The 24,288-nt window shown below is 34.2% G+C and overlaps 2 protein-coding genes across 3 annotated transcripts in view; one reads left to right on the top strand and one right to left on the bottom strand.

The window, feature by feature from the left end:
• LOC119069825 (octopamine receptor beta-2R-like) overlaps positions 1 to 24,288 on the bottom strand; it is a 133,437-nt gene that overhangs the window by 39,232 nt on the left and 69,917 nt on the right. Inside the window, exon 4 of one of the 2 annotated variants that reach the window (XM_037173988.1) lies at positions 1,543 to 1,550. The exons of the other annotated variant lie outside the window; for it this stretch is intronic. The gene's annotated coding sequence lies outside the window, so the exon portion shown is untranslated. The remainder of the gene's footprint in view (positions 1 to 1,542; positions 1,551 to 24,288) is intronic. 2 annotated transcript variants of the gene reach the window in all.
• Positions 14,558 to 16,120, top strand: LOC119069826. The gene is made up of 4 exons (XM_037173989.1): positions 14,558 to 14,684; positions 14,752 to 14,991; positions 15,046 to 15,341; positions 15,405 to 16,120. The coding sequence occupies exons 1-4, from the start codon at positions 14,604 to 14,606 to the stop codon at positions 15,532 to 15,534; spliced, it is 747 nt and encodes a 248-aa protein (XP_037029884.1). The 5' UTR covers positions 14,558 to 14,603; the 3' UTR covers positions 15,535 to 16,120.

A 24,288-nucleotide genomic window follows, 5' to 3' on the forward strand; every position in this document is an offset into this window, starting at 1 on the left:
TCCACATGGTAATCTAATCTCCAGACTTCACAGATTATTTTATAAAAAAGATCAAGTCTAAAAAATATTTTTTGAGTTCGTGACTGATTGTCAAAGTTCCCCGAAGGTGATTTTGAGACTTAAATCTTGCTACAAAATTTGATGAAAATGTGCAAAAATGTAAATTAAACTTTAAATATGCTAAATGGACCGCGGTGAGTCAAATACAACATATGATTTGATTTGGGACACCTAAATTTGATATTTATCTGACAAAAAGTTGTGTTTTTGGTACATGGAATATTGATGGCGAAAGTCGAATAACCTCAAATCAATAATTTTTTAGCTTATAATGTATTCCCAGGTTCTGACAATGCGAAACCTTCAATTTTAAGCGTTTTCTAAGCTAATTTACAACATTAAATACATCAAAATTTGAAAATGTAAAGAGACGTAGCCACTGGCTCTAGAACTTGTCAACAGTACGTAAATTAGCTTAGAAAACGCTTAAAATTGAAGGTTTCGCATTGTGAGAACCTGGGAATACATTATAAGCTAAAAAATTATTGATTTGAGGTTATTCGACTTTCGCCATCAATATTCCATGTACCAAAATCACAACTTTTTGTCAGATAAATAATAAATTTAGATATCCCAATTCAAATCAGAGGTTGTGTTTGACTCACCGCGGCCCATTTAGCATATTTAACATTTAATTTACATTTTTGCACATTTTCATCAAATTTTGTAGCGAGATTTAAGTCTCAAAATCACCTACGGGGAACTTTGACAATCAGTCACGAACTCAAAAAATATTTTTTAGACTTGATCTTTTTTATAAAATAATCTGTGAAGCCTGGAGATTAGATTACCATGTTGACTCAACTTTTTATGTACACTGAGCCCACCGTAAAAAATCGATACATGGGTCGTGTACCGAAAACGACGAAATTTTCAAAAATCGATCTGGCGGCAGCACAAAATTAAAGTTTGAATTTTTTTTTTCTGTCATAAAATGATCAGTTGGACCAGTTAAGTGGATTTCCGGCTGAGCCTTAGAAGAACTAAGACATTTTGTCAAAACCGCTACACCCTAAGTATATATCTGAGTGTGCAAGTTTATGGAACGAGTGTCGCCTTCGGCTCGTTCCACAAAACTCACACTAGCCAAAACAAATATTTACAAACAGTGACGTAAGACGTAACATACGTTTTCCGTTGGATATTTGGTATTATGTAATCCTTCGTTATGGGCTACTTTACTTTGACCCCGAGTAGAAAGTGTGCTGTTGTTTGTATTTGGAGATTATTTAGTTTGGTTAATCTCGTGCATTGGGCTTTAAACTTTAGACAGGAGCTATGAACAAGATGGTATGTATATTGGAACGATTTCAGACATAAAAATAGCTACGTTTAAGAAAATCTAACAGAAAATGCACAGAGAAAACAAAAAGTATTGACTTAAATTTGACATTAAAATTATTTTGTGTTTTTATACCAGAACGGCCATGAATGATATTCAAAAAGTTTTGTGGTACCAGGACGGCCAAGAATGATATTCACCATCTTACCTGAAAAGAAAATAAAAGAAAAATTCATAAAACTCGCATTTTAATAGGGTGCACTATATTCTCTAATATTTTTAATAGGTAAGTGCTCACATCAGCAAAGCTTTTCATTAGTTTTTCTTTCTTCACACAAAACCACTTTACTGCTATCCCTTTTATCAGTTCATTTTGAAAGCACTGAGTGTTGATTTTCTCACTCCTAAAATAATTAATTACAAAACTTCCCTGACATGACTTATTCGAACGAAGTATTTGAAAGCAATTTGTATCTCATACATATACCAAGGCACTTTCAATATCGAGCAATGGGTACGATACAATGTATTTTATAATATCGAAAATCTATAATAATTGTCTAGTAAATTGAATCCATTTTTTTAAATATAAAAGTTGTTGTACACAGACGAAAATATCAGATGAAAACGCTTCATATTTTTAATGGCTGTTAGCGAAACTCATTTCTCTAGTGAAAGCGAAAATTTATTGGTCGCGACGAACTCTGGCCTAAGTACCAAAATGTGTGTTATGCCGATAGTGATTTACCATTCGGTTAACAATATTGAAAATTTGAAGTAATAGACTCTGTAATTATACATTTAGTATACCTGTCGTCTGTAAAACATAAAATAGACGATGTGTTTGGTAGCTCAATTTCTATTTAACACATTTCACGTGAACCTGCTTAAGTCATTCTCAATACGGTCATTTTTCGAAAAATAAATAAACGAAAACAAAATCTCAGCCGTTTATCGTCGTTAATATCGAAGACAATTTTTTCTTTTTTTTCTTCACTTAAACCATGTTTTCTTTTTCCTTTCTCACAAAAATCAATTAAAAAATTAAAATTAAAATTAAAAAATTAAAAAAAGTTATGTACAGCTGGCAGTCAATTCAGAAAAATATTCAAAAGATTAACTCAGGCGATAATGATTACATTTGCTTTTTTTTGTAGTTTTTCTTTTTAAAGTAAAAAAATCGATCTTTTCAAAAAATAAATTTTACAATAAATAAAAATCATCTACTCTATTAGCTCCTAATGTTCCCAAAATTCATGCCGCGTTCCCTCTTTGAATGGCAATTGAAATTTTCTGTAATCAATAGTCTGTTGAACGTGGTTCCCCTGACACAGCCTTCATGATTGATCCCAATTTTTGAACAAATTTCATAGTTTCTGGCCCAACATTTGCTTTATTTTGCATACATTACGTCTCAGAACGGTAATAGATCATTTTCGACGAGTATGTTTAAGAAGTCAAAAATTTGACACAGATAGATGTATTTTATATAACCTAAAAGCCGCTCAACATTCAACTTAAATTTACTCGAAATGAGGTTATGTTTATTATGTCTGTAAAGTATTTTCACCAAGAAATCCGCTCATACAGTTGTACCACTTACCACTCGCGATTATGAAACCCATATAAGAAGTACGATTGTATGAAAGCCAACTGGTAAGACAGCTGTGACAAACTTAGACACTTTGGTTGTCACTAAATGTCAACCAAATTTATATCGAAATTTGATTCAACTGTTTTACTAATACAATCTACTCATGTGGGTGCTTAAATGGTTTTACCACTACCACACGCGAAAGTCTGACTATTAAGCCCGTATATAGACTTATCAGCAGTGAACTGGACAGAAATCGCTCTCCGTGAACTTTCTATGGACTTTTAACGGAGAGAAAAAATACGTTGGAATGACTAGCGTTTTTAAAAAAAATTATGTTTTTCTCTCATTTTGACGTTGCCCTCCAGGTCAGTTACGTTTAAATGAGCCAAAGTATCTCTTTGTTCTATTAAATTATTCAGAAGTGAACCAACTTCACAGAAGTTCTGATTGAGAAAATCGAACTCATTATGACAAGTCTGGCAACCCAAGTCTTACAAAAAAAAATCAAAGTTAGAAAATACTTTAAAAAAATAAAGTTTGTAGCGCCTCTACCGGTCAGCATACTCAGCAAACATTAGCATTTCCAATTTAACTAAGACTTCACAGGATTTCTCAAATTTTCTTCTGTGTAAAATACAAAGTTGTTCCAGTCAGTTTGCAATCCATTGAGTAATTCATTACAAATTCCCATGTTTATCGTTATACTCCATGCAATTATGAATAAATATCATGGACATCAGACGTTGTTGTATACTGAAAATTTATTAAATAAGTAATAACAACTTAAATATTGAAATAATAACTGCATGTCAGCAAATATAATACCCATGGAAGAAAGGAATTTCTATTCATATAAATATTTTTGTTCTTTACGCCTGGCATAGCAGGTTCTCAGTTCTTCTTTCTTTTTTTTCAGCTGATATGCTTCTCCATAAAATGTTTGCCATATAAAGATAGACATTATTGTATATAAATTGTTCAATTTGAATAAGAGCACAATAAACCGCACAGAAAAATCATGATGAATATATATAAATGTGAATCTGTGAATAAAAAATGAACGACTGGCATTACTCTTCAATGTTAATGGTTGTTGAAGTGTTTTGGCGTTATGTAACAAGAATATTAAAGTTTCGTAAATACTGTCGTCTGAACACTTAAACTAAAAACCACACAAATAAATTGTAGGTACGGTATAACGTCTGTTGTATATATAGATATTATAATAAGTATAGAGAAATGTATGTAATCGTCGTGCAACTTGTAAATTGTCATCAAACGAAAACATGATGCTCTTTTCGGTTCGTTCGAAAATGCTCATTTTCCTGCATTGCGACGATTTACCGGATGCTTATATAGTAAATAAATTTGAATTTAATGCATAACCAGTTATGTACTGTACGGTTTTCGCCTTAGCATCATTATTTAATTTACATTTTCCACTATACCGATCATTCTGTATGCACACTTTGTCCATATATTGGCACAATGCTCATTCGTTTTCACAGCTGATCTTGGGTCGAGATATTGGCGCACTGATTATTTTACGCTTGTCAAGTGCTAGCCATGGCATGAGAGTTGCCATTAGACTTGAGAGTGTTGTTGGATAATTACAAGAAATTCTTGACAATTTAAAGGTACGTAAAGTCAATGGAACAGTCAGTTGCTTGAATCAAATGCTAACTTGTTTACAATAATATTACCAAATAGAAATGAATCCGGACTGGTGACATCCAGCGACAGTGAAATTAGGTCCAAAAATTGGTAATTTTTAGGTTTTTAAAAACTTCCTTATGTAAGCTCTCGGCGTCTTTGGACAGAGAGCTATCGATGGGCTGTTTACATCACTCATGAAAAAAAACACATCCGACTTCGGCAGGATGCTTTTTTTTTTTTAAGAATCACAGAATGTAAAATTTAATCGCTGCCAATGAAATACAGCCAGAGACCACCCGTGCAAGCGCTAAAATTCAATGCATAAATGTATAATTTGTCATGTCTCATAAGAGTGCCCATTAAAAGTGAAGTCATTATTTTCGAGTGTCTCAAAAACGGTAAGTGATTTTATTTGGAGCAGATTCACTTAATTGATGTTGCATATTAACGAATGTTACACACCACTTCGTGTGACACATAATTCATCGCCCACAAGAGAAAGTTAATTTTCATTCAGCGACATTATTCATCACTAAAAGTAAAATATTGTTGCTTGGGTAATGTTGATTTTGTATACTGAAATTTTCATGGATGGTTTAGCAGAATGTGTTTGTGAGTGTGGCACTTGATATTTTTCCAAGGAGCACGCTCACACTATATTTTCTGTTTATTCTGGGTAAACAAGGAATTTATTACATTGATTAGCCACACTATTTGTTTTCTTTGCTTATTGCTGTCATATTTACTCGAAACAGGCAAATAGTGTATAGAGCTAACAATTTAACAGGTACTCTCGTATTACACGAACGATGTTTCGCTATTTTTGTTATTTTTATCACACCTCAACGGAACAATCAAACAACACGAAAACTGTCATGCATAACGAAAGAAAAACAAAGCAAAACAGCAGTAGATGATTATCTACACGAGAGGATGAATAGAGGTCTGTCTATAAAGGCGACAATTAGTATAAGCTGCATAGACCCTTTGAACCTGTGTAGTTCGAGTGATTTATGGCGAAAGAAGAAAAAGTCGCAGAAGTGAAGCCAACCAGTATCAAGTATGCGGAGAGGGCTTGAACAGTATCTTAGTTGTATGAACATGTCGAACATATGATACACTGTGGTATCTGAAATTCAGATACGCAAATGCTGGCGCGTTGGTAAAGCTGATCGCATTATCAGGGCCAACTTCCAAAATTAAATCAACGAATATCTGAACAACAATACTACACTTATCAATCAACTTGCGTTGATTATGTTATACGCTAAGTGTAATTGATCTACACATTAAGTTTGCATCGTTTGTGCAATTCTAATTGTCACATATTGCAAATATTTTGTCAACGGGTACTTGACACATTCTTCAATACAATTTAGTGCTGTCATTATGTCAACGATTTTCAAATTTAATGAATTGATGACACTGGTTCAAGTTTCATCCTACTCACTGAATCGCACTTAGTGATGCTGTTAGACTCATATATAAATACCAGCTACGCTACACTAATGCGCAAGCGCTGCTAGACATTCATTTGGTGTAATTATCAGAATATTATGGAATTATTAGTAAACTACATCGTTCTCTATACATCGCTACGTGTGGAATGGAAGGAATGAAAAAAGAAACGAAACTATTATGGGATGGAATGCATATGGAACGAAAGTACAACTTTATCTCCAGTTAAGTTTAATTAAAAAAATTTAAATTAAAAATTGGATCAGATTTCATGATCACTAGCATGGTTTTGCCGCTGCCCCACTACACCTCTATCTTCGAGGAAAATTATTTCCTTGAATTTCCACCGATAAGTTTCCTTCATTTTGAATCAAGGAAACTGGTGGAAATTGAAGGAAGTTGCAGTAGCTTGCACTTTAATCACGTTTATTCTGCCTGTAAAATGTATAGCGAAACAACGAATTGATCGGCCAGAAATCAATCTAACGTTTACATTATCATATATAGATGTATAAGACGGTAGAAGCAGATTATACTCATCGTTCGTTTTGCCGTACATTACATAAGGAAAAGGTGTGGGCACAGAGATAGAAATACATTTATCAAAAGTTAAGAATACATACCACCAGCAAAGGCCGATGGAAAACGTAGATATTGAATGTTATCGTACGTTTGTACGCTTTCAAATGATTTCACGTAACCGTAATTTATCTTGTAACTGGACCGTAGAATATATACCGAAATTAACATATTTACAAAGGGATTTACATAAATTGTAACCAAAATTATTCACCACGTAGAATTTTTAAAATTATTGGCTTTTTCATGTACCCCAAAGAAATTTTCAAATATATTCGTTTAATGTGAAGGTTTGTGGCTTTTTCCGGGACATCAAATCCAAAAGGCTTTTTTTGATATCCGTCACACATTTATACCCACATTATACTGTGGCTCGGTTTGTTTGTTTGCTATTTTTTGTTGTTGTTGCCATTTCTTCTCTCTATATCGCTTTACCGCTTTCTCTCGCCACTTTCTCCAGTGAACGGAATCCCAAATGTAAATTTTCTTGACCCATTTATTATTCATGTTTTTGAATAATCCAAAACTGACCTACATAGTTCTGTAATTTATATTGCGGTGATTGTCTTAGGCTTTCATTTAATAATAGAATTTCAAACTTTTCTATAAAACACAAAAACTTTGTATTATATACAACCACACATTCATACGGATATTTACGGCGAAATATTTTCACAAATAACATGTCCGCGCAATATAAATATATCGTACGGAAAAGTACGGTGGCGTTTTATGGTTACATCTATATGTGCTTGTGCTCTCCCCGACGATAGTTAAAGGAGTTGTATTTTGAATGAAATGTACATAGTACGGAAGTTTTTGTGCACATAAAGTGCATAGAAAAGTCCATATAAATATATAATGCCTAAATAGGCCGAGTTGACATGCTGTTTAACACCCACCATATATACATATCGTATGTAAGGCATGCTTATACTGTCTTGTGCTACGCTAAAAATTGTTTCAGTTTTACCTGTTCTAAAGCCAATGATACTACACACACACACACACTCACAATAAAGCATAAATGTCTGTCATTCAGTCCGAACATGTAAAACGAAAGAACTCCATAGTCCGTTAGATTTGACGTTATCAGCCGTATAAAATGCACACACATCCCCTCCCTAGTTTTCCCATTCATCCTTTTGTGAATCGAAACTGTTTATTGCAGGGTAGTAGTCACAGAGCTCACAAAGTAAGGATTTCGAATGTCTGATGGAGTTAAAGTTAGAAAATGAGATAGGCAGACACTGGAAATTTCGTGCACATTTTTACTGGGCTTGGCTTCACCTATCCAAATAAAACACAGTCGGGAATTGTATATTTAGCTTCCGTGCATGTACTTTCTCTGCAACTTTTATGAGAAGAAAACAATCTTTTCTCCTGTAACAGACGTAAAGCAGACAGTTCTGTTGAGTTTTGGAATCATATTAACAAAAAAAATTCTTGAAACTTTCCTAAATTTTTCAACATTTTCCTAAATTTTCCCACGTTTTCCAGAATTTTTCTACGTTTTTCTAACTTTTACCAAAAATATTTTTTTGCGGAAATTACGAAAATTTTGGAAAATGTTTTGGAAAAATCAGTCCCTGGCTTACCTTTGAACTGTTTCAAAGTACATTTTAAAGTACATTATAAACATAAAGTGCTAAAGTTCTGTTACTCCTTTAATCGGAGGTCGTCGCCTGATTTTGTCAGTACAGCCAATAACAGATGATCCGCTTCCAAAAGGACAACTGTCTGCTAAATTGGCGTAAAGAAAATTCAACAAAACAACAACAAAAAATGTCTACTCGTGCCAGTACTCTCTACCATGTCAACTCAAAATAAGAAATTTTTTGTCGGCTTTGAGCTTTGAAATTCTTTTAGAATTCAAGAAAAAGGCTTTCTGCAGCACTTAGGGTGACATCTCCTTCGATATTTGGTTTTTCTTGTTGCTAGTTTAATTTCTCGTTCAATTCATTTTATTATCCACGACCCGATCTACAGAGACACCAACGGCCTATTTATATTTTCTCGTTTTGCGCAAATGAATTCTAATTAATGTGTCAAAAGCGAGATATTCTATTTTTACGAAAATTTATTTATTTTTAAAAATTGTCGCCAGTGTTTTGTAAAGTCTCTGAAACGAACACCAGTCATTTAATTATTTCGTTTTCTGAATCGTTGTTACCAATCGATCAACGTTTTTCAACCGTGCACAATACTGTATTTAATCTTAATGTGAAATTAAAAATCCTAGACGCCACTGGCCTTCACCTATGGTACCATACGAGTATAATGAAGAAAGCAAAAAAAACTGTGCTGCTTGCAATAACTAATTGCCAGTCCGTGAGAATTTCATGTACACGTTTTTAATGAATATGAAAAATGTTTGTACCGCAATTAGGTAATTGCTTCGCTTGCAATAACATTGAAAGCGATCTTTAAGTTTGAAGAAAATCTCCACATTTTGTGCTTCATCTTTTTTTCCGTTTGGATTACATCTCGAAAGAACCGGAGTGTTCAAGATTTAGGGATTGAATAGTTTTTTATCAGCATTTTATACGTGTCTCCAGTACATCATTATTTGATACAGTGTCTACGTAACATCCTTACAGCAACACCATTGTATGTGTTAATTGAAAATTAGCTTTGTGTGGATGCACACAGTATGCGCTGCACACACTATAACATAATACTAAATGTACGATGTAGCCTAGAAAAGGTTACAATTATTTTTCGAGTGTAGATCGATAATACTTTCCTGTACTGAAAATTGCAGAAAAGAAAAGTATTCACTGAAGCCCCTTGATTTTCCTTTAACAGCAATTTATTAGCAAAAATAAAGAGAGTAAGCAACCAGAAGCAAGTCTGTGTTAATTAGTAAAAACCGCTCAGACCGTTACCCTGACATAATAGTGTTCAAAGCGAATATATTTTGGAGGAGAAAATTGTCGTTTTATATTTTCTACAACAAAAAACCAGCTAAAGTTTCTATTTGTTTTTTGCATTTACTGTATGGTTGATGTGTATGCAATTCGAAGTAAAGGTAAACATATTTCGTTCTTATTTTAATTTTGCAAATATCACAAAAGTATAAACAAACATTTGCAAGTCCTACGTGCTTGTTTTCGAAAATTTTAATTTTGCCCTCACAATCACATAACGCAAAATTTTAACTTATAAACCACTTCATAATCATTTTGCTTAATAGGCCCCCGGGAAATGTGTTTTAATGATCATATCAATTCGAAGTGCTCATTTTCCAGGGATGCAATGAGTATATGACTACTGGTTCTACTGGTGCATAGACCAAAAAAAAAAAATTCCGGAGTATAGTCTGGAAGAACTTCAAGAGGTGGAAAATCAAAAACTAAAAACTTTATGGTAGCTGTGCATCACAACAAAATATTAGGTGACTTTCGACTATTTTTTTTTAATTATTGAAATTTAAATTTGCTCAAAAAAGCGACAAACGCGTATTTGGTCACATACAAATGTTAAGCCTTCACTTTTTCCAAACTTTTTCATTTTGTAGCAAAAACTACAAATGTCAAAAAACTGTACGAACATATCTTAAAGATTTCTTTATGACGGTGAGAATGGTCCAGTTCTTTACAATTTTTGATTTTTAGCCACCAGAAATTGTTCCACATCATAGTCTGAAAAGTGGTTTTTCTGGGTCTATGGACCAATAGAATTTTTTGTGGACCGGTTTCGCGCTCCGCAGAATCTACACTGAAGTTAACTTTCTTTAGGCCGCATTTTGATCGCATTGTGTTGTCTTGATCGCATTGTGTTGTTCTGTGAGTCTTACACTTGTGAAAATAGCTTAAAAAATACGTCGAATTTGTTGTGGGTTTTATTTCCTTACACTGGCAGCGAATTTATTTTAAAAATAAACGTTGACAAGGATCCTTATTATACCCACAAGTTCCTAGGAAAATTCGCACATGAACTCTAACGGAAGGAAGACCGAAACTGTCTATTTTGTTATTTTGCATAATACACAGTGGGACACTGTGTTTGCGTCTAGTAATATAATATTGAATATTGTATTTATTTTCGGCTACAATCTAAAAAAAAAAACATTTGAAAAAAATCTATCACTGGAAAACCATTTACAGTAACATTAAGATCATTGTAATATATGTGAGACATTTAAATCCATTTCCTGTCAATCCAATAGGTGACGGGCAATTCCACAGGGAGTAGAATAAAACTGCTGTATCATGAAATATATTACATTAAAGATTTATGTAATTTAATTTAACCAAAACAAAAGTTATAAATAGGCATAGAGTAGAATCAACTCTATGTAACAAGCGCAAGAAGAGTTCATATAGCCATGGAAGTGAGCCTACAAGTTAGCGTTTTAGCGGGAATTTCTATTCTCACCATTTACACCAACGACTCAAAATAAATGTAAAAAAATTTATGAAGAAATATCTAATAGATGCCAATTGAAATCCCGATCATCTACGGTCATCCCATACTATCATTTCATTAAAAAAAAGTTGGGTAATGTTGCGCTTTTGTTGAAGTTTCATTCATCCGAACGGTGTGATGTAACGAAATCAATAAATAAAAAAAGTTCTGGACTAATCGGCTTGAATATTTTTTTAAAGTTCAACGGACAAACTGATTGATTTTGACCAGAATATTTCAGTAACCGCCAACTTTGTATAAACGACAATCCTACCTCAATGTAAGAGATTACATCTAGTACTTCTTTTGTTGAATGTGTCGCTGAGTGTTAGATACGAAATATTTCCCTTCCTTAAGTTTCACTCTACATTATGCATAAGAAATCACTAAACTGAGCTTATCAATAAATATAAAGTGTTACGTAGCAAATGTCCTTAGCTAAAAACAATTAGCAAATCAGATGCATCTGTCCTACTTTTAATTGAAAAATACAAAATAACATTCCTGCTAAGTGCTGCTACTCATCATTACCGACTATAATTCTGCATAAATCTCTGAACACGGCGTTTAACTATTACAATCATACGTGCGCAAAATTAAATATGTATGTACGTACACGGTAATGTTAGTGATAGTACAACGCAAATACGTTACTATTTCCATTCAAACTTTCATTCAACGAGTCGAACTTACATAATTCATCACTACAAGAATCTGAATAGTATCAGTTGTAGCAATATGTTTTAGGGGCCGTTCATAAATACCGTTCTCACTTTTCACAAAAAATTTTCCACCCCCTCCTTCACCGTTGTCCACACTTTTCTTACATCTTGTAATACGCATGTCCCACTTTCGTTGTAAACTGTTTTTGTCTACAAAGAGGACGGGATTTATGAACAATTTCTTACACACTTTTTTTTTGCATACAAATATACAGAATCGAGAAAATTACTGATATGTATATGCCCGTGTCTCAACTCAATGAAAGTGATTGACATTTAATGAAATGAGAGTGTCAAAATCATAGGAGGAATTTCACAGTCCATTAGCACATTATGCACACTTTTGAATGGGTTATTTATAACAATATAACAGAAGGAAGAAAGAAGAAAAAAAATTCGACGGCTTGAATAGACGTATATTGTCGGATGCTAACAATGCTACATATTTGTGTTATATATATTGCATAATAAATAATATAGAGCGAACAGAGGGGTAATCGTTTGATGGGATTCGTATTACCCGTATCAATAATTAACATTGCTAAACTGTCAAATTAATTTTAGACACTCTGGTACCGCAAATAGATATCGTTTCGTCGGTTCAGGAAGCGGAAAAAGAACTAGTTTAGTGTAAAATTTGATGCGGATGTTCGTCGTATTTCGGGGAACATGTTATATGGATAAGTCTTCTCCATTTCCTAAATAGATTTTATCATGTTACGGACGGCTACCATCTGTTATCGGTAATGCCTGCAAAAAAAACATGTTCGAAACAAATGAAGTAGAAGATTTCAAATCAGTCTTTTGTAAATCCTTCGATCAAAGGTAAATAGCCGATAGTAAAGCTGCAGATATCCTTGTCGTCTGTTAAAAGTTGTGTATCCTCTTCTGCTTTTCTCAATTTTTAAGTTAATTTTCCCAATGTATCTAGTCCGATAGCTATGACCGATTGGTCAAATTTTTGAGAGCTCATAATTCTATCAGAATCGTAACTCTTAAGCACTGCTATAATCAAAGAGGTGAGATTCTTCAGAACTGCTGAAGGAATGGCTCAAATCATATTTTAGCAAAGAAACAGCTAGTAGCTAAATAATCTCACGCCCGGGTGAACAACATACTCTACTCCAGCTGTGATATATGCAAATTCAAAACAATATCATTTCCACAATTTTAGTGGAGAGTAGTAAGAGGTGAGTATTGAGATCTACTCGTGCATTCACAGAATACTTTTCACTGGAATGTCAAGGATCTGATGCGACATAATGTTGCATGTTGGCATTTTCTCAGGCCAAAAATTTGTCACTAGATCTGGTAAGATCTGCATTCACTTGAATCAAAAGGCAGTGGTTGACAAGACAGAATTTTCATTACATAACAACAATAAAAGCTACCAACACGTATCCGTTTATGTGGTACGACATTTTCCAATTCCTTGCTTTTATTGGTGCTTCATATAATGCTGTTGAAAGATAATTTCCCACTACTCGGGCAATAAAATAGTTCAAAGCCGGTTGGATCAGCGTATTACCTCAAAAATCGATTTTAGCAATCAATCAATTTAAGTCAACCTACCCCTTTGGGAGTTTATACGGGTACACACTCGAATGTAAATTAATTCAGAAAATCATTGACGTTGTTTTTGCATTAAATAATAACGATAGCATTATACACAAACACATCGTCTCTGTATGTAAAACCCTTTTCTCAAAGGATACACTTCTATCATGTTCCATTCAATATGTACTCATCATATTAGAAGTGGTGAACAGATTGTGTAACGAAATTAAAGGCTTTCCTGTCATGGTATATCTTTTGTGCTGGAGTGAATCCCTCCCCCGCAGTGTGCTGTACCCATGTAGATACTAAATAATATTCGAGAAAATGACAAAAGCAAAAGGACAAGAAAGCGTTGTCTTTTGATTTAATGATTAATAGGTGTATTACAAGAAATCATGTATATCTACCTCAAGAATGAATGAACTAACAAAAGGAAGAAAGATAATATCAGAACATTGGTGACATGGCATGCCTACATATCTCAGCTATAGAGGAAAGTGTATCTTTTACATGTGTATTATAGCGGTTTCTGGATAAGGGTTCCAATGATATTACACAGCTTTGGAGAGGCAATGTTGATATATCTACCAAAGGTTTTAGTATTGGCGTTCACAATAAAAAGTAGCAAATTGAATGCTTTGAACATCATGTAATTTCGTAGACACAAATTCCATGTTCATCACAAATCAAATTTGTGTACATTGTCTATTTTTATCGCCATTGTTGTTTGATTTTGAATGCAGATGGAAGTGAACCTTGGATGAGATTTCAATCTCTTACTGGATTACATAGTACATTGTGGATTTCAAACAGATCGTCTTTTGACTTAGTTAGTTCAGTGTGGTAGGTGCCTGTAGAAATGTAATTTCACTATAATTAAGAAATGCAAGATTGAAAAACGAGGACTAAATGTTCAATTGGAATGAAGGTAAATCAATGAAATTTCATTTTTCGTATAATTCGCCAATTCTACAAGTCCCCTTTCCGAATTTAGGTAGCATTGACTTTTCATCACATTTACAGAGTTTAAACGAACTTCAATTTACTCTTCAACAATTGTAGAAGAATCCTATAAAAATATCATCGAACATAGCATAGTCGTTTTATCGCCGAAATGTAGTCTACAGACTCAGTGGGGTCCGTATTACTCTTAAATATAAAGCACTGCCAACATTACAGTTTTAATTGAAAAACCACGATTAGAGAAGAAAGAGAAGAAATTTTGCTTTCAGTGTCTGATGAAGTGCCGTACTGTTACATTCTGTATTCTAAGCGTACAAAAATGAAGTTCATTTTCGTTGTTGCTATTGTCAGCGTATTTCTGCAGATTTTACCTGTTTATGGTCATGTAGACCTTGACGAGGTAAGCAAGACTTAAATTAAACTCCAATTAAAAATCCAGTGGTCATACGACAGGTGAATAATTATAGATATTCCGTGCACGTGAAGACCACACTTGGTATACTTCATATTTCGATTATGAGTTGCGTAAGCAATTCATGAGGCGAATAGTCACAATTGTACGTTCATGGATGCAATGCAGAAAAGTATTTGCTTTACCCCTTAATGAATCAATGGACATTTTTGAAAATCCTCCCGTGGGTGACGAACGCTATGTGAAGAGAACAGCTAAATGTCTTGCGGACTGTACTATGCGCAAAGATGGCGTGGTAAGTACCGTTTAACCTCTGTAGGTTTTCAATAAACAACTTTTTTCTATTCAGATGTCTGATGACGGCCTTGACGAGGCAAAATATATTGTACAAATCATGCAACTTCGGTACAATTACACAACATTCGATATTATGAAAAAATCGAGTGAAGAGAAAGAGAAGATATGGGATACGATATCGAAACGAGCAAGCCTTTTGACAAGTTACGAAATGCGACCTAATGACCTCTACCGTCATTTTAAGTGCAGAAATATGAGTCCATTTCGTAACCATTGCTACGACCTCATACGGTCCTATGTACAGGCTGTGCGTAACTGCAAGAACTTAAAGGATCCTAAAGACGATGAGTAATTGATTTGAATGAAAGGGAATGAAATGATAACAACAACAACAAATTTTTATTATTTCAGCTGTGAAACGTCTTGGATGATTATGCGGTGCATAATGGAGGAGAATCGGAAACGAAGCTTTGACGGTCCTTTTTATCCGATTCGACTATTGAACTATTATCAAGACCATACTGAAACGATCGAGAATTAGCGCGCAATCAAAATCGCGTGTGAGTATTTTCGGGCTAAGCTAAGTTTTTTTTTTCACCTATTCAGTTGAACCTGTCAAATTAGCCCCTGTCACAACAGTCACGGGCAATTTATTTTCATTCAAAAATCATTTTTTTGTGTGAATTCAGATTTCATTTTGTAACTTCACCTTATCAAAAAAGAAGAAGAGGAAGAAGTAAAGAAGTTATAAACTCTAGAATTAAAAGAACAAGTCTTCAAGCATAATTCACATCATTTTTAATGTATAACGTATTGGGGTACATTTAACCCGAAAGTCCCTTTTCCATTTGTAAGAATTAAATTTGTAAAGAAGTCTAGTGACGCGAAAGTAATGTAAACGTTTACATGATACGTTTCTCGTTTTCTTTTTTTCTTCTTCTTTAACTCTGTGTTATTGTTAGGAAATCTATTCTGTAACAGACTTATATGTATACGTTTTTTTTGGCTTCTTTCATACAATTTCTTATTTTATTGTTATTCAAGAGTTTTACCAAGTTTTTCTTTTACATTTTATGGTTAAATTACACTCAAAGGACGAGATTAAAAATTAAAATTTTTTGCTTCAATTCATTTTGCTTTGAAATGGTTTCGGCTAGGCTGGCGCAACACTTTTCGGCTTGGCGCTGGTGGAGCTAGAACCTATCATTTTTCAAAATTCAGTCTGAGCTCCAATGCGTTACCGTCTCTATTTCTCTTATTGCATGTGTAGTGTAATGAACAAAGAGAATAGGATTGTATCGTCTTATTTTTCTCCGACTGTATAAATCAAAGAAAGTTCAAAGTTCGCGTGAAAGCCCTTAAGCTAACTTGATGAATCATAGCTGATTGATTTTTCCAGTTGTCTCTTTTATATTGAGCATGCAACTTCTTCGTTCCACGGAAAGAAATCGCGTTCAACGTATTTTATTTACCATTATTTCTAAGAAATTGTTTGATTGAAATGGCTACGTTTGCAATTATAAATACATGAAACGAAAAATCGACAAGCTTTCGTGTGAGGGATTCTTTTGAAAAACAGCCTACCGAAATCGGGCGTGTTTTCTAGTGGAACTTTTTATAGGTAACTAGAAAGGACTTCGACCCTAGAAGCCAAAACCACTCTCAAAAAAATTCTTCGAAGCTTTTATGGCTGGTGAAAGGTGATCGAAAGCCGAAAATTTGCATTTTTCTTACCAAAATTTCTCCGGATACACGAGCCGTACATGGTCGTGTGGGGTGTCATTAGAAAGGTGATCACATGTACTATTGAGCCGAATAGAGACTCATTGGTTTTAAAATTAATCCACACTGAAATATGTGCAGTTGAAGTTTTCAACAGAAAACTTGCACTTTTCTTACCAATATTTCTCTAGTTACACGAGCCGTACATGGTGGTGTGGGGTATCATTTGAAAGGTAATTTTATGTGCTTTTGGGCCAAATAGGGTCTTATGGAGTTTGGATGCATATGCGATGAAATATGGGCACTTAAACATTTCAAGTTCTCATATTTCATCGCATATGCATCCAAACCCCATAAGACCCTATTTGGCCCAAAAGCACATAAAATTACCTTTCAAATGATACCCCACACCACCATGTACGGTTCGTGTAACTGGAGAAATATTGGTAAGAAAAGTGCAAGTTTTCGGTTGAAAACTTCAACTGCACATATTTCAGTGTCGATGAATTTTAAACCCAATAGGTCTCTATTCGGCTCAATAGTACATGTGATTACCTTTCTAATGACACCCCAAACGACCCTGTACGGCTCGTGTATCCGGAGAAATTTTGGTAAGAAAAGTGCAAGTGATCCCCTTTCACCAGTCACAAAAGCTTCGAAGATTTTTTTTGAAAGTGGTTTTGGGTTCTAGGGTCGAAGTCCTTTCTAGGCACATATAAAAAAGTCCACTGGAAAATGCGTCCGATTTCGGTAGGCTGTTTTTCAAAAGAATCCCTCGTAGTGGGTGTAGAAAATCCGGTATTTTTGCTTAGAGCCATCACATCCTACTTGCCAAATATGAACTGAGCTTTATTTACTTACTCTAGTGAATACGATACAAATTTCGTATGACAAGGGGCACGGGTCTTTTCGGCATATTTTGGCCCATACTTTCTTCACATTGACAAAGGTAAACAAAAAAAACTTTAAATTTGGACCCGAATGGTGTCACACCACAAAAACTTATTTCAATCAAGAAATATAAATAGACCCCGGCTGGTAACTATACAGTGGATAAGGACATTAATGGACAATTAAAAAAAAAGTTTTATTAATCGGTCTCTCTAAAGTATCACCAAATAAATTCTACTTAAAACAAGAAAGTATATGAAGCCGTTGAGTCACTTATATATCATTTAAACGTTTCGTTGTTACGCTGAAGATTTTGCTGACTTTTAATATAATTAATGTCGAGGAAAATAAGCAGTCCAAAGACAAAATCTTTTTGTAAATTAGACTTGGTGTGGCAAAACAAGGTAATGTACAAAAATCATTCCAGAAAACGAAACACCCAAAAACTTTAGCCAGTGTTGTGTAGTGGGTATTCAATGCGATATAATACATCTCTGACTAGAACACTGTCACTGATTTAATTATGTTTGAGGCATACATACATAATGAATTGTTTGGTTTTTAGGTGATGATTTTTAATTTGCTTGTTTGTAACCCGAGTTTTGTGTGTTTGTTTTTACTTCTCTAATTTAATATCTGTTCGGTTTTACGTAATGGAGTTTATTTGTTTTAATGAAGTAATTGAGTTGGTTTCCATCTACCTTCCGTAGTACACAAAACTGTGTAAATTGAATTGAGACAACGAAAGACATTTCAAGTTAAAATTTTAATTGAAATTGTCTTTTGAAATGTTTGAAACTATTAAGTAGCATTGATGAATTTCAAAGATTTTTACCTGAAATATAAGGAAATCTCCTAAGCCACTCGTCAATGTTGCCAAGAAAGGTCATCAGTTACGCAGAATTGTTATTTTTGATCATAATGTACACAAAATACTCCCCTTTGTCGTCACAATCTCGTCAGAGTCGGACGTATTTTCTATTGGATTTTTTTATATGTACCTAGAAAGGACTTCGACCCTAGAAGCCAAAACCACGTTCAAAAAAATTCTTCGAAGCTTGTGTGGCTGGTAAAAGGTGAGCAAAAACCGAAAAATTGCAATTTTCTTAATAGTCGTGTGGGGTGTCATTAGAAAGGTAATCATATGTACTAATGAGCCGAATAGGGACTTGATGGTTTTAAAATTCATCCACACTGAAATATGTGCAGGTGAAGTTTTCAACCGAAGACTTACACTGTTCTTACTGAAATTTCTCGAGGTACACAAAACGTACATGGTCGTGTGGGGTATCATTTGAAAGGTACTTTTATGTGCTTTTAGGACTGTGTATCGGTTTTGATAAGATGCTTACGACTCTAGAAGTGATTTCACTACTTTTCGAATCGAAAGTTTGAAAGAGTCCATTCACAATTTACGAACTTACGTTCAATAATGTGAGATTTCCGTTATTATTAAAGTACGAAAATATGAAATATTCTTCGGTTGTACACTATTATTCCAGCCGGGTACGTGTTGGTGAAACTATGCCAAACAATTGTAAAGAAATTGCGAACGGACAAAACATTTCCCCGAAATTCACCACACACAGTCTTGATTCGCAAAGCTCTAAAATGCCTTTTCAGCTGAAATAAATAGAGTAAAATTTGAAATAAAGTGTTTTTGTGTCCAAAGACTTATTTCTGTCGGGGTCCCTTTTACTTCAGTGTATAAACAACGTTTACCGTATGAATACAAGACAATTTATTTCGTCCCATTAAAAATGAAATAAAGTCAATTAATATTCCTAGAACCTTTAAGCACCGAAAAACATTCTTAAGCATCGGGAGGATATGAAGCAGTGATATTCATTCATGTATCTTTACGTATATATTATACAAAGCAGTCATACTAAACACATAATCTAATTCACCAGAACGATATTTATCAAGGCTTTTATAAAATTTTGTTTTCTTCAAATTTATGATCATTCTGTACACTCAAGATGTACTACATGTATGGGTATTGTTATATCGCGTACGTATTTCTATAATATTGAAAACCAAAATTGAATAGCATGTTCGAAAAATAAATAAAAATGAAAAATAAAAAAAAAAAACAGCAAGTCGTCGAGCGAAAGGGAGACACACTGAAGCGTGTGAGTGTGTGTGGGTATGCACTCGTATATTACAATAAATGGTTTTTTTAGAAGTGTTTTACCACCGAAGCTTTACCATCTCTGCCCCCAACATTTTAGCAATTTGTCTTAAAAGCAATTTTACCACACCTGACTAGACGCAGAGTACAGCCGGTACACCGAACATAAAGTCTGAAGCGTAACATTTCGCACACATAACATTTAACTTTTTACTCACATAAAACTGACAAGTAAAAATATTTTACCTTGCAGGTTCGTTTAAATTTTATTTTATGCTCATACGTATCCAATGTAACTACACAAAGTGGGACAGTTAAATACATTTAACAAATCGTCTCAAAGAAATTATACTTATGAGAATTGACCCCTGCAGCTTTGTAGAGTTCATAATACGGCCAAAACTAGCTCTTCATTATAAAAATCTCACTAGGTTATAAGCCAAGGCTGTAACCTTTGGGGATGCCACGCAGATTATGATACGCGGTCGACACAGCATACTCAAAATTGATCTGGCTATACAAATTCGAATTTGGTGAATTTTCCCTGTATCGAAAGGGGTATATTCCCGCGTATATCTAATAGAATGGCAATGACGTAACGGCATTTGTGTACAATCTCTTAAAAAGGAATATTCCACAAGAAAATCGATTGGTTTCTTGAATTACCCCAATTAGGCTACGTAAGCCTGTAATTTAACGCAACCTCATTCGATAGAACAGACATGAAATTCAAATCGACCAAAATGCTTCAATAGAGCCAATCAATGTTGCGACATATTTTGAATCCGTCACGTATTCACCATGACGCGACCGTACGTATGCCGGTAAATATTGACGAAGTTAGCAAAACTTCCAGAAAATTTATCGCAAGAACTTTACTGTGATGGAAAGACGTGAATAATAAAGATAAATCTGAGTGAACTGAACACATCCGTTAAATGTATTTAGGAACGGAGGAAATATTTTAAAATCATCGCTAAAGAATGTCAAAAGTTTCGGGGAAAGAAACATCAATACTTTTCTCTTAATTTCCTGATTTAATTGACTTTTTCCACTGCTACCAGATCTATGTAATCGTATCTCTATCGGTGTAGCATGTTAGAACGAGACTTTTTATCCATTTTTCTTTTATTACTTTTTATCATAACAAAAGAAAATTATGCCCAGCCAACGATATTCATATTTTTACCGACGTCCTTCAAGACAACAGAATTTTCTTTCCATCCATTTCCGCATACACAAAAGTTTAAAACAACGAATTTGTTAAAGGAAGAGGCAAAAAAAACGAAGCTTCAAATAATAAAGAAAAGCAAAGAAGATTACACCAGAAAGTTATATATCAGACAATAGAAATCTGAGTATTTTACTATGCCATAATCTCGGAAAAGTTCTCAAAGTTAATCAACTGTGTGTCAAATAAAATATTTAAAGAAAAACTTTGGGCTTACGAGGAGTTTGTCACAACTTAAAGATAGGGTACAGAAGCAGGCGAAAGTGTATGGCAATGGGTAAGTAACTTAAAATTTTACAACAATAATACCTCTCCCATGTATACATCATTTGAATAAATTGTGCAAATATTTGTTCTCAGGTATTCCGATGGAAAGACATGACACTTGACATCATGTTTACGGTGTTTGGTTTTATGTAAAATTTGAATTTTAAAATGCTCAACACGAATTAAACGAATTTGGTTAATAAAGCTTTGGTTTACTTATAAAGTGCTGCCAGAAACCACAAATTCACGTCATTTTTAGTTAAATATTATGACTCATGTTCTTGTCAGCTTTCGCGGTGGTTCTCATTTTCATATTTTAAGAAAAAATTGATTGGACGAGCAATGGAATTTTGTGTGGCTCTTCAAGTCACCACAATCGATTAACTGACCGAGTTCGACGACAATTAGTAAAAGAAATCATTTCAAGCCAACATATCGACAAATATTTCATATCAAAAAGCGTTAAATTGATAAAGTTGAAAGCACTGTACAACGAAACGTACACATGCCATGAACTTTCCCTTAATTTGTAGGTCAAGCTCGACGGTACAGATACAGAAATAGACTTGAATGTCAATTAAAGTAAAATGATAAAAAGGATGAAAAGTCATAAGACTTTATAAATAGGTCTGCGTCAGATGTGTATTCAGATTAATTTTCATTTGATATAAAAGAAAAATCTACTCAGACAGATTACATTGTATTTGTAAATGTATTTCTCTTGCAGCATGGTAGAAAATTTAATGGGAATGTGGTTGAATATAACATCACTACTGCAGCACAAATCTGCAACCAAATGAAGTCGATACGTCGTGAAATAAATATTTTTTTGCTGTATGATTCACTGCTTGAATATTGTATCGATTCCATTTAATTATTCTGTATAGCTCAGCCATTATACGAATGCATTTGAAAAATCGAAAAAGTTGATTGTTCGAATTAACTTTGCATTTTACTTATAGGCTGAATATAATATATGGGTTTGTCTGATCGTTTTTACAGTTTGGCTATAATTATTGGCTGGAAATGACTGATTGTGTTTTGATCCTGGGATACTGAGCAATGGTTCGTATATTTGCATTTTTTAAAAGAATAAAGTTTCGATGGAAGTGGTCTGATGCTTATTGGTGTAAGCTGTTCATCGTTTATTTTTGGCCATGACTGCCCATAACTTCCATATAGATCAAATCTTGAATACGACTGGTTCCTCAAGGATTATAATTTAGTTTTGAAATTTTGAGATTAATGGATAAGCTTTAGCTTTCTAATGACATCAAACATGCATTGGTAGTGTGTTGATGAATGTGGCTTTGAAGTGTAAATTTAAGGTCTAGTTCCGCTACTCGGAAAATGCAATGCACTGAAAAAATGTGATCAAAAATATTAGTTTAGCTGCAATTTCAGATCCTCTAAATCAGCCCAAAAACTTAAGAGTAAAATCGTGAAATCATTTGGTTAATGGCAAATTATAAGGAAATTTCCACAACGTCTTGTATGAAGATGTGACTTATAATTTCCAACTTGGCGCAAACTGTCTATTTTCGAGGATTTTGCCCTCACACGTCCTTGTATGTTTCGTGTAGCCGGAGAAATTTCCATGCATGTTTTCGGTTTTCGATCACCTCTCGCTAGTCACACAAGCATCGACGATAAAAATATTTTTCTCTTCTATTTACATATGAAAAAGTCCACTGGAAACTGCATCCGATTTGCATAGCTTGACGTGATTAGGCAGTGTAAATGTGTATTCCATATTTGCGAAGCATAATCTCATATATACTTACAAGAATGTTTTGTAGTTCATGTGTAAAGTTGTGTACTGAAAACTCAAAGTCAGCTTTTTATCCCTGGATTACTACACCAGGGAAAAATATTGTGATATCTCGTATACAAATGAGTAAAACTATCCGAGAGCTTCAGCCCGAAGTACGTTTACTCATCTTCATACGAGATATCAAATTATTTCCCGTGTTCAGTATGCTATTTTACATGCTACATGCGTCGAAAACCGTACTTTTCATGTTTGAAGCACGTCTTTCGACGCCCTCAGCATGTAAAATCCATTACATAACTCGGGATAAAAGTGAAAAGTCTCGTTTTCGTGTGTTTATTGACCTCGGCTTCGTCTCGGATCAACAAAATCCACACTAAAACTCTACTTTTCATCTTTTTATCCCTAGTCATGTAATAAATATTATGCACGTATGTCAAAGCAGTCGAGGCTTGCCGAGACGGCTTGTCATACGTGCATATTCTTTTTTATAGCATAAGCGAAAACGAGACAACAAGATATGCGAATGACACTTTGACAATTTACAGAAGTATAATGTTTGTTTATATATCCTAGGTGAATAATTTTTTCGGGGAATCACACCGCGTATGCGATAATATATATTATGCACCTGTTGCCAAGATTGGTATTTTGACGTGTAGGATATTATTGCCCTAGCCGAAGGCGTGGGTCATAATGCCTACACGTTAAAATAACAGTCTGGCAACAGGTGCATATCATATTTTATCTGTCGAGAACAGATATATCGAGATAAACAAAAACTCCGTAGAGGGATAAGCTCGAGATTATCGTTCTAGACAGATAAAATACTATTACTTTACGAGTGATGTAAAGGGTTTTCTCTAGGGAGGGAATGACCCTATTACCTCCCTAGTAAAGTCAATAACTATTAGACACGGAAGCAAGCATTTTACACCACGTCAATAAAACTTCGAAACCATCTGTATATTAAATTACGTATTTTATATGTGCGGAGAGCTTTGAAGTTAATATTTCTCTTCTCTTCTCGGTGGAACAACGGACTGATGCCCTTTGATCTTTTGCGCTACCTCGACACAAGTTGACGAGATGTACAATAAATAACCATATTACTTTTCAACCTTTGTCGCTTTTCATAGAATTGATAAATGAAACTAAACGCCTATTAGTCACGCCAATTAACAGTTCTCTGCTTCGTTAGATAGATGCATCATCATTTGTCATCGTTAAGCGAAATTTATCGGCATTAAAAATGAGTCTAATCTAATGTGTAAGTTGA

The sequence above is a fragment of the Bradysia coprophila genome (genome assembly GCF_014529535.1).
Source record: "Bradysia coprophila strain Holo2 chromosome X unlocalized genomic scaffold, BU_Bcop_v1 contig_39, whole genome shotgun sequence".
In the NCBI taxonomy this organism is placed as follows: Eukaryota; Metazoa; Arthropoda; class Insecta; order Diptera; family Sciaridae; genus Bradysia; species Bradysia coprophila.

Excerpts from the sequence above, each read along its gene's own strand:
- LOC119069826 (XM_037173989.1), top strand. The coding sequence starts at position 14,604 with ATGAAGTTCATTTTCGTTGTTGCTATTGTCAGCGTATTTCTGCAGATT. Across the intron at positions 14,685-14,751 it reads GTCATGTAGACCTTGACGAG|ATATTCCGTGCACGTGAAGA; the intron begins GTAAGCAAGACT and ends GAATAATTATAG. Across the intron at positions 15,342-15,404 it reads AAGGATCCTAAAGACGATGA|CTGTGAAACGTCTTGGATGA; the intron begins GTAATTGATTTG and ends TTATTATTTCAG.